The 13,447-nt window shown below is 44.7% G+C and overlaps 1 protein-coding gene across 8 annotated transcripts in view; it reads right to left on the reverse strand.

The window, feature by feature from the left end:
- Positions 1–13,447, reverse strand: part of CDH4 (cadherin 4) — a 796,373-nt gene that overhangs the window by 161,216 nt on the left and 621,710 nt on the right. For all 8 annotated transcript variants that reach the window (XM_083744192.1, XM_083744197.1, XM_083744196.1 and 5 more), the window contains one exon: positions 2,860–3,004. In XM_083744192.1, the coding sequence (XP_083600318.1) occupies positions 2,860–3,004 (145 nt within the window). The remainder of the gene's footprint in view (positions 1–2,859; positions 3,005–13,447) is intronic.

Raw genomic sequence — 13,447 nt, forward strand, 5'->3', positions numbered from 1 at the left:
GTACAGAGATATTCTCCATAGAAGTTGGTCCATTCGGGCAAACTGGGCATTGTCCCACCAACCTTGGCCTGCCCTCGGCCAGCTCCCACCTGCCTGCCTTCCTCCTTACAAGTAGCCCTGGCCTTCAGCCCTTAGCATCAGAGTTGACTGTGTAGAACTCTGCAGGGAGGAGAATGAGCACAAAAGAAGGATTAATTGGCTCTGCCTGTCACTGGCTCCAGTACTAGTTACTGTTGGTCCTTGCCTTCTGCACTACCAGTCCCAATGGGTATCCGCCATGACTGGATGCTCCGAATCACTGATTTTCAACTGATGGGGAGTGATCCAAGATCTAAGTCCTGCCTAACTTACATTGAATTGCATTACTTGCTATCTGAGACCCAGAAGTGGTTCACACCCCAGCCTAAGCTGCTTTATGCAAGTTTCAGCTACATCATTTATTCGGTTTTTTTTTAAAAAATTCCTTCTGCATTTTAATGAGAAGGGAAAAGAGAGAAGCAGAAAAAAAGGGAAAGCCTCGAATCATAGACCAGGAAGGGAGACAGGAGTGCCTGGCGTGCTCTGGTCCATGGGGTCATGAAGAGTCGGACACGCCTAAACAACAACAACAAACTAGGATTTTGTGTGATGCAGGAAATCCAAGGGAGTCAATGCATCCACAACAAATGGCCATTCAGCCTGTGCTCAACTGATGGAAAACTCACCATATTTCCAGGTGATTGCCTCCATAGTTGAACTGCAAGGACAGGGATGGCCAATGTGGTGCTCTGCAGATGTTTGTGTCCCTTCAGATTTTGCTGTATTAGGTAAAGGTAAAGGTACCCCTGCCCGTACGGGCCAGTCTTGACAGACTCTGGGGTTGTGCGCCCATCTCACTTAAGAGGCCAGGGGCCAGCGCTGTCCGGAGACACTTCCGGGTCACGTGGCCAGCGTGACATCGCTGCTCTGGCGAGCCAGAGCTGCACACGGAAACGCCGTTTACCTTCCCGCTGGTAAGCGGTCCCTATTTATCTACTTGCACCCGGAGGTGCTTTCGAACTGCTAGGTTGGCAGGCGCTGGGACCGAGCAGCAGGAGCGCACCCCGCCGCAGGGATTCGAACCGCCGACCTTTCGATCAGCAAGTCCTAGGCGCTGAGGCTTTAACCCACAGCGCCACCTGTGTCCCGACTTTTGCTGTATTACATATTCCATAATCCCTGAACTTTGGCCATGCAGGTGGGACTGTTGGAAGCTGTACTCTAACAACAGCTGGAGGGAATTGCATTAAGTCTCCTCACTCAAGGAAAGTCCTTTAGGAAAGGAACTTTTGCATGGAAGTCAAAGGTAGGGGCTACTCAGCACTAGGCACAGGTCAATGTGTCCGTTTTGGCTTCTGTCAGTTTCTTGATTTCCAGTATTATTCTCAGTTCTACATGAGTTTGCCATAATAATAATAATAATAATAATAATAATAATAATAATAATAATAATAATATAATCCTCTCAAAAATTCAATAACACTTTAGTGTGGATTTCTCCTAATAAACACATTTTTTATTTGCAGTTTCCCCAATTTATTTATTTATTTATTTATTTTGCAAATCAGTGTTTCCTAATATAATACATTTTCATGAATATATCCATTTTTATGCACATTTCATACTAGTATATGCATTTTTGTATATATGACTTGGCCAGAGAACCCATTGTAAAATTTGGAGAAGTGCGGATTTCAAAGGCTGCCTCTGTTTCAGTTTTCAGAAAGTTGCCTCTGTTTCAGTTTTCAGAAAGTGCAAATTAGGTACATTTGCCTTTAAATGCAAACTGAATCAAATACCACCCCACCCCTAGTCAGCTCACACAGACCCCAGAGTTACTTAGTACAGCTCATGCCAGGCCCATGCAGAGCTTGTCTGAAACCCAGGGCAGGAGTCTTGAGCATGAGATGTGCTGCCTCAGCGCTGCCGCCTAATCTGAACTGATGCTACACACAAGTATGCAGTCCAGATTTTACTATTGAAGACTTGCAGTGCATATAAAAAAGGTAAAAGGTAAAGGACCCCTGGATGATTAAGTCCAGTCAAAGGCGACTATGGGGTCACGGTGCTCATCTTTCTTTCAGGCCAAGGGAGCCGGCGTTTGTCCACAGACAGTTTTCCAGGTCATGTGGCCAGCATGACTAAACCACTTCTGGAGCAACGGGACACCGTGACAGAAACCAGAGCACACAGAAACGCTGTTTACCTTCCCACCGCAGCGGTACCTATTTATCTACTTGCACTGGCATGCTTTCAAACTGCTAGGTTAGCAGCAGGAGCTCACCCCATCACAGGGATTCGAACCGCTGACCTTCTGATCGGCAAGCCCAAGAGGCTCAGTGGTTTAGACCACAGCGCCACCCCCATCCCTTGCAGTGCATATGGACAGGCATGGGCCTTTTGCCCATCACCATTTCATCCATTACATCATTGGTCCGCTTGGAGGCAAGGAGCATTCATGGCATAACAGTTTAAGTCCAGTGAAGCCCCCAGCCAGCTTAGCCCTCCGAAGCCCAGGGCAAGTGTACCCCTGCCTCTGTATGGGTCTGGCCTGGGCTTGTAACGCCTAAATAGGGCTCTTGACTAATAGCATCTATTTCCTTGCACTAAAAGAATCTTGTCGTTTTTATGATTTGGTATGAATGGGCCGAATGCTGTTCAAGGGCTGAATGTGTCAACTGCTCTGGAATTCCTCCACACCCCCTCTTGTTCTTTAATGGGCGCTCTATATAGAAATAAACAACAATGCCTAACATCCAAGGATGGGCAAGGGACACAATATAAAACAGCACTTTATTATCTAAAGACTTGCAGCAGTTCCACGGGCAATTCCTACCATACCTGGTTTGGATCCTTCATCAACAGATCCATTATAGACTTGGTTTATGAACTCTGGCCTGTTGTCATTCATGTCAATAACGTAGATGTAGAGATCAATGGGGTTCTCTACTTTGTTTCCATTCATATCCACTGCATGCGCTCGAAGCTGTTAAGAAAAAGAGAGGAAGGGAAAAACCACGTCAGTAATGGGATTCAGCACTCGGCGAGGCTATGTGTCATCTTCTGTCATTTAGACTCTTCGACAACATTAGGATTTATAACTGTCATAATAATGGAAATTTTCTATGGGGTTTTCTATAGAAAAGCTATCCAGCTGATTTTGCTATGCATAATAATATGAACCTTGAAGTTGTGCTGCAGTTTTAGCGGCTTGCTTGAATTTCTGTGATCTGGACAAACTTCATGAGTGGTGCAGCTGTACATATGAAAAAAGCTGTTTTTTCTATAAAAGAGAAAAAGGAAGAGGAAGATATATTGACTTTCTTTATGCATCATAGTAATGGGGAAACCTGACCTCATTTCTTGAAAAAAAAATGAGAGGCACAAATACAAGATGGGTGACACCTGGCTTGAGAGCAGTACATGTGAAAAGGATCTAGGAGTCTTGGTTGACCACAAACTTGACATGAGCCAACAGTGTGACGCGGCAGCTAAAAAAGCCAATGCAATTCTGGGCTGCATCAATAGGAGTATAGCATCTAGATCAAGGGAAGTAATAGTGCCACTGTATTCTGCTCTGGTCAGACCTCACCTGGAGTACTGTGTCCAGTTCTGGGCACCACAGTTCAAGAAGGACACTGACAAACTGGAATGTGTCCAGAGGAGGGCAACCAAAATGGTCAAAGGCCTGGAAACGATGCCTTATGAGGAACGGCTAAGGGAGCTGGGCATGTTTAGCCTGGAGAAGAGGAGGTTAAGGGGTTATATGATAGCCATGTTCAAATATATAAAAGGATGTCACATAGAGGAGGGAGAAAGGTTGTTTTCTGCTGCTCCAGAGAAGCGGACACGGAGCAATGGTTCCAAACTACAAGAAAGAAGATTCCACCTAAACATTAGGAAGAACTTCCTGACAGTAAGAGCTGTTCGACAGTGGAATTTGCTGCCAAGGAGTGTGGTGGAGTCTCCTTCTTTGGAGTCTTTAAGCAGAGGCTTGACAACCATATGTCAGGAGTGCTCTGATGGTGTTTCCTGCTTGGCAGGGAGTTGGACTTGATGGCCCTTGTGGTCTCTTCCAACTCTATGACTCTATGATTCTAAGTTCCACTGGATTTGCACTAAACTCTAAGTGTGCGGTATCAGTTTTGGGGGATGCTATCTGGGCTTTGGATTTCTCAAAAAACGGAGGACACATTGTCATACTTTGAAGTCCTGTTGGGACCTAAGGATTCTTCATCCTTCCTCCTGCTTTCTGTATGGCAGAGTTACACTGTGGCAGCCTCACCAGTAGGTTATTTAGTCTCTCAGGCCACTGCATCAACAAATGTCCATGCACAGGAGAGCGGAAAATGCCTTTATAGAGACAGATTTTTTTATTTCTGCAGCCCAAACCCAGAAACGATAAAGGCAAAAGCAATCAATCAAGAAGAACAGAAAACTTCCGGAACTTTTTTCTCTGCCAAGCCGTTATCAATACAAATATTAAGAACACATCATTTCTTCAGAACCACCATCTGTTTTTTTCATCCTAAAAAACCCATCTTCCATTTTCTCAGATGATTACTCATTGTTCTGTCTATTTATGTAGGTAGTTTTTTTTAAAAAAAATCTTTTTCCTGTTCCTAGTGGGTCATTTTTGTGGTTATTCACACTGATACTAAAAATGATTGAACACAGCATGCCATTTCAGCTGAGGACTCAACAACTAATTGCAAATAAATAACGTGTTGTTGTAGGGATGTGGAGGAGAACTTTGTACAGTCCTTTTAAAAAAAATAAAAAATGAACTGGTCTAATTTTCACCTCCTGGATGGGGATACATGAATCGGAACAATTATTATCCTTCCAAGAGTCCACTTCTCTGAATGTTGCAATACAGTTCTTGGTTCAATCAATTTAAAAGTCCATCTTTTAGGATAAAATCTGCTTCAAAACCATGTATTTTAGAATCCAAATTTTGTGCAGGTTTAATCCTAAAATGGGATGAAATGGATTTAGGAATAAACACATGCAAAACTGATGTGTACTGGAAAGAAACTGACCTGCCCTTTCCACTGATGCAGAAATATCTGCATGTGAGCAGCCCAAATTGCACCACCTTTGTAGTGTGGGAGCTGCTACTTCCACACATCCTTCAAATGCCATCAAGGTGTGTGGCGTTTGCCCTCTTAGATGACATCATGCTGGGTCATAAGGAAAGGGTTAAATGAGTGTGAAGTGATTGGCCAGTGGGAACCCAAGGGGAGGAGTTAGAGTTCGTGTTGTTAAGGAGTCAGTCGGGTGTTAGAGAAGAGGAAGGGAGGGTAAGTCTGTGGGTTGTGATAGTTTGATGTGAGTGAGTGAGAGAATCTGTTAGGAGGAGTCAGTTAAACAGTTGGTATAGTCAGTTAGTAGGTAATATGAAGGTATAGCTCAGTAAAGAAACTAAGATTAAGAAACTGACAAGAAAAATGATCTGAAACCATAAACTTGTTAATGCTTATTAATAAACTTGTTTAATTGGTTTAATGTTAACAACTGTCTGGACTCCGTGTGTACCCAAGAAAAACGGGTTGGTGGCAGCAGGGAAGCAATCACAGTGGTGGCACAGGGATCAATAGACCGTCAAACATCCGGGGACTCTTTATGATTGCCACAAGGTGATATCAGGAAAATCCTGCTGGTGCTGCTCCTATCCAAGTGGCTTCAGGGGGAAGGAAGGATCAGGAAAGAGGAGAGGCTCTGGAGGAATGAGAAGACTGGTGGGAAAGGCATTCCCCTACCTTCTCCTGTGAAGATGCTACTGCTGAGTGCCCCCTTTTTCTCCTTTCTCAGCCTTGTCACACACTTGCCTCTTCTTCCTGCCCGCTGCCCCTCTCCACTGAAAGCCCCAAATGGCTCTGGGCTCTCAACCTGACCTGCAGCAATCTGGGACCCAGATCTCTCCAGATAGGTCCACTTTGGTTCAGGGTTTGGGCCACAGATAAATCTGGTGACCAGCCCTTCTGATTATATAGCATTCAACACATTGAGGCTGAAAACCAGGACCTGTGTCTTCCAGGCCACTCTCCCACACATGTCATGTGACCCTTGTGAGAGCATAAAGCCCAAAAACGTGCGGTTTTGGGCTCCGGGCTCTCGTGAGAGATATCACACATACAGGATGTCCTGATTTAATCAGGGCAGTTGAGGGGGTATGTGGTTAGTAATGCAACCTTGAGTGTATTGACTTCCAAGAAAATTCCATTGAGAGCAATGGCAATTCTGGATATAAGCAGGTCTGGAATTTGTTTAGTAAGTCCTCATAATGAAGTACTGCCATGCTACTGGACTGTCTCCACATCCATGGTACACATTTTAAGGTTGCACAACTGACAGTGTGTAGTAGGTTCTAAGCATGGATGGGCCACAATGGTACTAAGATGTTCGGTATTTTAATTTTAGGACCTTCCCTTGGATTTCCCTTTTACCTTGTTCCATTTTCTTTCAGATTTTGTTCGATGAGTTTGCAGCTCTTTCTTGGGGAGATACAGCCAAATGACACTAATTAAGAGCATATACAAACACTTAACAAATATATTGTATGTCTTGAATTCCATTGCGAATCACTTTGCTTGCATTGAATCTGAGCTGGCATTCTCTTGTCCATCCGCCAACATTTAATGCAAATTTAGCTCACAGGCTACATAATTTACTGTCACAAGATGGCCAACTTTAAAAGGGGTTTAGACAAATTTATGGGAAATAAGACCATCAAGGGCTGTCAGCTATCATGGCCATGTGATATCTCCAGCATCAAAGGCAGTAGGCCTCTGAATTCCAGTTGCTGGGCAGCACAAGTGAAGAAAATGCTGTTGCATTGAGGTTCTGATTGAAGCCTTCCCCTAGACACCTGGTTAGCCACTGTGAGAACAGAATGCTGGACTAGATGGGCCATTGAGCTGATCCAGGAGGTTCTTCTGGTCCTGAGTTTGGAGAAATCCATTTGGAACTCTTTCTAGTCTGCTCAGAATTTCAGCCTTTGAAAAAGGCTGGTTTCACCTGCAAAGTTACCCACTTCGTATTCTATCCCTGACCCTGAAACATTTTATAAATACGCTAAATAATATTAACAGGAGGGGGAAACACACACACACACACACACACACCCCTTTATGTTCTTTTCCCTTGGTTGTGAAAGGTTATCCATTTATTCCTAACCTCTTGTTTTAAAATCCATTAACTGGGATGGTAGGAGCTCTGGTTTTCTCATCCCAACATTGCTATGTTTCTTCAGGGTTCTTTGGTGAGGAATTTGTTAAAAGGAAAGGTTAAAAAGCTAGCGAAGGGAAGCATCCCTTTGCAGAAGCCATGCTGCCTTTTCCTAAGCACGGCTTACTTTTCTAAAGGTTTAACAACTCTAGTCTTAATCATGCTTTCGACTGATTTACTAGAGACAGAAGTTAGGTTGACATGCCTGTAATTTCTTGGATCCCACCTGGCTACTTTTATAAATTGGTTTTACTTTGGCTACCTTCCAGTCAATGGGTTAAGAAGGTATTTTTTATGGAGAAGTTGCATATTTTAGTTAATAGTTCAGCAGTTTCATATCTTAGCTCTTCAATGATCCTCAAATGCCACCAATTCTCCATGACTTGTTATTTTTAAATGTCATCCTTTGTCACCTCTATTTGACACAGTTCTTTTGACGCATTATCTGAGGGGGGAAAGTGGTTTTCTGCACATATTTCCCCAGCGTGTCTTCATGTGAAAACACAGGAACACAATTCACTCCATTTCTCTTCCATTTCCCCCTCTTCCCAGGTCATGCTCCTCTCCCCAGATCATACCCCTCACCAGCCTTGCTCTGCATCATTCTTGAATGCTTTTGCCTGGCTGGAATCTGCGCTTGAACTGGGATAACATCTCTTGCTTGCCAGGGTGGAGGTGTACATGTAGAGACTTAGGGACATAGGAACCTGTCTGATATTGAGTCAGATCATTGGCCTATCTAGATCAGTATTGTTTTTGCTTGATGGCAGTGATCCTTCGGGGTTCCATCCATAATTCCTTCTCACCTCTACCTGAAGATGCTGGACAATCAATCTCAGTCCCAGTAGGGCCTTCTCAGTGATGGTTCCGACCTGGTAGAACGCTCTGTCCCATGAGACCAGGGCCCTGCAGGATTTAACTTCTTTCCACAGGGCCTGTAAGACAGAGCTATTCTGTCTTGCTTTCAAATTGAACTTAGCCTGATCTTTCCCCCCTTCCTCCCCCCTCCCATTTTTATGAAGATTACCCGCTCTGGGATCCCATAGCTAATTCTCCCCTGGTCTCCTCGCTGGCCCAAATAGGACTAATTTAGCAAGCTAGGCCTGATGATCATCTGATGTTTATTGGATGGATTCCCACCCCCTAAATTGATTTTTGATTTTTGAATTTATTGTTATTCATGTTTTATAGTGTATTTTATGCTGGTTTTTGTTGCATCAATTAAGTGTTTTAAATTTGTTGTTAGCAGCCCTGAGCCCAGTTTTCTGAACCGGGAAGGGTGGGGTATAAATATTTTTTTTTTTACTACTACTACTACAACTACTACTAGTATTATTATTATTATTATTTTATTTTTATTAAGTTTGTATACTGCCCTTCATTCCAAGATGGCAGGGTGGTTCACAGCACAAAAATACAAAATAAAAATATGAACAAAAGCAAACCAATAACCCTCCTTTCACAGACACATTTAAAATGCTGTAGAATGTTCATCAACCAAAGGCCTTGTTGAAGACAAACGTTTTTGCCTGGTGCCTAAAGATATGTAATGAAGGCTCCAGGCGAGCCTCCTTGGGAAGAGTGTTTGACAAGTGGGGAGCCACTGCAGAAAAGGCCCATTCACATGTTGACACCCCCTGTGGTGGAGTCACATGAAGAAGGGCCTCAGATTATGATTGCAGCGTTTGGGCCGGTTTACATAGGTTTACATTATGGTGCTGGAGGAGACTCTTGAGAGTCCCATGGACTGCAAGAAGATCAAACCTATCCATTCTGAAGAAAATCAGCCCTGAGTGCTCACTGGAAAGACAGATCGTGAAGCTGAGGCTCCAATACTTTGGCCACCTCATGATAAGACTCCCTGGAAAAGACCCTGATGTTGGGAAAGATGGAGGGCACAAGGAGAAGGGGACAACAGAGGACAAGATGGTTGGACAGTGTTCTCGAAGCTACCAACATGAGTTTGACCAACTGCGGGAGGCAGTGGAAGACAGGAGTACATGGCGTGCTCTGGCCCATGGGGTCACAAAAAGTCGGACATGACTAAACGACTAAACAACAACAACAACAGCAACATCATAGGGAGAGGCGGTCCTTGAGGTATTGCAGTTCTGAGCCGTTTAAGGCTTTACAGACAAAAACCAGCACATTGAATCGGGCTCAGAAACTAATTGGCAGCCAGTGCAGTTGGGCCAGGATCGTTGTAATATGCTCAAACTGTTTTGCCCTGGTGAGCAACCTGGCCACTGAATTCTGCACCAGCTGAAGTTTCCGAACCATTTTCAGAGGCAGCCCCACACCTAACATATTGCAGTAATCTAACCTAGAGGTTTCCAGAGCACAGATAACAGAAGTTAGGTTTTCCTGTGCAGGTAGGGGTATAGCTGGGTCACCAGCTGGAGCTGACGGAATATGCACAAAATTCACATTTAAATACCTATTCTTAGAAAGATAGCTAGATAGCTATTTATTTGATTCATAAGTCTCTACTTGTGGAGTATTTATTCTCAAATTGTGCCTTAATATTTTTTGAAAATATTTTTTTGAGTGGCGATCTGCACTGGAGGTGTGAAAGGCAGTGAACACCTGAGGCTGCAAGCCCAAACGTGTCATCTCAGAAGTAAGACTGACTGAATTGAGTGGGGCTTACTCCTACGTAGGTGAGATTACAATTACAGCCATAGTTTTGATTTGGGTTGTTTTTCCCCTGCAAATTCTTCCTGAAACAGCATGAAACCCCATTGCTCCATGGGAAGGGGGTTGTTCTATGTTCATTCAAGGTGCACAATATCAAGTAGATAACTGCTCAGGCTGTGATAAGCTGGATACACAATTTCAGAAACGTTAAAGGGGGGAAAGTTGGGGGAATGAAAGCAGACCACAATCCTCGGACCACACAGTAAGATGCTTTTAAATGTATATTTAAAGCAAACTTTCTAAATGGAGATTCTGATCCCAGTAGCTACTTGTCTTGGGTTTGAAATTGTTTTTTTTATCCATGTAATTGCTTTATCTGTTTTTATAGATGTAGTGGTTTTGAATTGTTCTTACATACCCACTTGCTTTATCTAAGCATTTTGTGAAAATGTGCTTTGAGATGTGCCACAAGTAGAGACTTATTAATCAAATAAATAGCTAGCTAGATAGCTAGATAGATGATAGATAGATAGATAGATAGATAGATAGATAGCCTGGTGGGTTTGTAAGGAGATTCCATTAAAAACCCACCTGGAAGCAGGGCAGAATGGGTTGAGTCCTGTTCCCTCTGAGAACTGGGATGGACCAGATTATAGTGTGTCCCTCCTTCCCTAGAAGTGATTTGCAAATTCATGTGGAAAGCTCAGATCTGGTTAGTTCATATCGGTATCCGCAAAGACTATATTTGCCAAGCATCCTTCACCGGAACCTCTGCTTGGGGAATCCCCACTTGCCAGCCCAGCTCTTGACACAAATGTGCCATTAAACAGATGTGTCAACCAGGGCTTGTCTGCGTGTATCACGGCAGCAGCTTTAAGTGAGATTACGAGACACTAGTTCGCTGAATTGCTTTTTGCTCGAGTGCAAACCGCGAGCGAATGCATATGTATGTGGGGCAGTGCAGGCGACACGCCGATAGGCTTACAGTGCAAAGAAATTACTTAACTCCTGGAGATTTCAAAGAAGAGCTATCAAATATAATTAAAACTTTGTCTGGGAAGGGAGGGGAGGCAGATGTGAAAGGATGAGATATCTGCTTTGCTCTCTGCTTTATCTCAGAAAGGAGGTGTTTTTTCTGAGCTGGAGATAGAGCAAAGAAGGAATCCATCGCCATTTCAGTTTGAAGATAATAACTTTAATTCTAGCTGAGAATTACTTTCCCCCCCACCCCAAGGGCAATCTGCCCTTTGCCCTTTGACATTATTGAATAGCTGCATCTAACACAAGTGGGGATTGCTAAGCAGGGAAGCAGCAAAGCTGTAAATACACAGGTGGGGAATGGACGTATCATACATATTTCATTATTTTAGAATTACAAAGTACAAAATATACATTTAAGGACTAAAAATGAGGCTCGGTTTCTTCTTTGTCTTTTTTTTAACAAATGCAATAAATGCACTCTTGTCATGGTGGACAACCAGATACCTCTGGGAAGCCCACAAGTAGAACTTGAGCCCAATGGTAATTTCCCCAGTTTCAATTCCCTAAAACTGACATTCAGAGACACACTGCCTCCAACAATAGAAGTGGAACGTAGCTATCAGAGTTAGTAGCCTCAACCTCCATGAATATGTTTGATTCTCTCCTAAACTTACCCAAGCTCATCTTATAGGAGTGAACACCATCGTTTAACTCTGTGCTGTTCAGGACTGAAGGGCAAACTGGGTGGCAGGATGACGGACCAAACTAGAAGTCAGGACCAAAGATTGAGCAAGGCTGCAGAAGCACATGAGGGCACAAGTGTCAGGAATGAGACAGCTCTCAGTGAAGATTTGCAGTTGGCTGCAAATAGCAGCCAGGAACAGAGAAGCTCAGAGGTTAATCAGGCTGAGCAAAGGATACAGCAGTTAGAGGCAACTCCTCTGGGCAGTGGAATGCAGGTTGCCAAGGGAACATTGGAGAGTGGGCTGGAAGACAGCCAAAACTCTCCAGACATTCAATAAGGCACGAGCTTACACAGTGACAGCTTGTCAGGACAGGAAGAGGCTGGAGCTGAGCCAATCAGCCCCCGATGTCGTAGAATATTAGACAGGAAGCAGAGCAAGAGATGTAAAGTACGTAAGTTCAGTATCTTCTGTCAAAACCGGAAGCAGTCTTCAGAAGGGTCACCATGATTGATAATGCTGGCGGCTTGTTAGGGCCGTCTGGAGATTTCTGTTCGTTGTCGCAATAAATCTTCTTTTTAAATGAAGGGGAAATGTGTGTGCATCCTATGGGGTGAATGCAGGCTTTGCTGAAGCCTGGAGAGCGAGAGGTATCGGTGCGCACTGACCCCTCTCGCTCTCCAGGCTTCAGGAAGCTATCCGCAAGCCTGGGGAGCCCATAGGGCTCCCTAGGCTTGTGGATAGCAGCCTGCATCCCAAAGCCCGGGGCATGCAGTGGAGTGCACCCCGGGCTTCGGGCAGCTCTCCGCAAGCCGTGGGAGCCCATCAGGAAGTCGCGCCGGGAGCTGCCTGCATCCCGAAGCCTGGGGTGCGCAGCGGAGCGCACCACGGGCTTCGGGCAGATATCCACAATCCTGGGGAGACCAGCGCGACTTCCCATTGGGCTCCCTAGGCTTGCGGATAGCAGCCTGTTCTGGGGGCTGTGGTCGGGGGAAGCTCGGGCTTCCCCAGCCCCACGCCTGGGGGGGAAATATATATTTTTCTTTATTTCCCCCCCAAAGAACTAGGTGTGCCCTATGGGCCGGTGTGCCCTATGGGGCGAAAAATACGGTAACTACGCTTGCTGTGTTATCAAGCCGGGAACCTGGACTCATGACATCAAGCTAGGCTCAGGAGAACCCGTGAGCTCATTTTGTACTCCTTGCTATCCAGATGTGGCCCAAATGCCCACCCCCTGGGAGGTGGAGTCAGTAGAAGCCCAAAAGGTGCTACCTGCAGTTCAGTAGTTTGCCACATGGGAACGGTTGCACGTGGATCCATTAGAGCAGGTAGCAGGATGGCTGATTTTTGTCTCTCTGAACCACAGACCTCCATAGCACATTGCAGGCTACTTTTGAAGCTCAAGCTACATGGGGTTCAGTTGCAACAATCTTCACTATGCACCTAACTGTACTGCCACCACAGGCCTGATTTGCCTTGTTGGGGCAATGGACATACCCTCCAACATTTCTTCAGTGAAAATAGGGGTGTCCTATTCAACAACAACAACAACTCTGGGTGGCTTCCAACATATAAAAAAACATACTAAAACATTAAACAGACTTCCCTATACAGTGTCATCTTCACATGTCTTCTAAAGGTTGTATAGTTATTTATCTCCTTGGCTCGGAATGTGTGTGTGTGTCAAATAGCGCCATACCTTCCTACATATCTCCTATGAAAATAGGGATGTTCTAAGGAAAAGCAGGACATTCTGGGATCAAATCAGAAACTGAGGCTGTAAATCCGGGACTGTCCCTGAAAATAGGGACACTTGGAGGGTCCGAATGGAGGCAGCAGACAACATTGGAACTCAGGGGGAAGGGAGACAACTTAGTGGCAGACCAGAGGATCTGCTC

The sequence above is a fragment of the Podarcis gaigeae genome, assembly GCF_964106915.1.
Source record: "Podarcis gaigeae genome assembly, chromosome: 6".
NCBI classification, from domain to species: Eukaryota; Metazoa; Chordata; class Lepidosauria; order Squamata; family Lacertidae; genus Podarcis; species Podarcis gaigeae.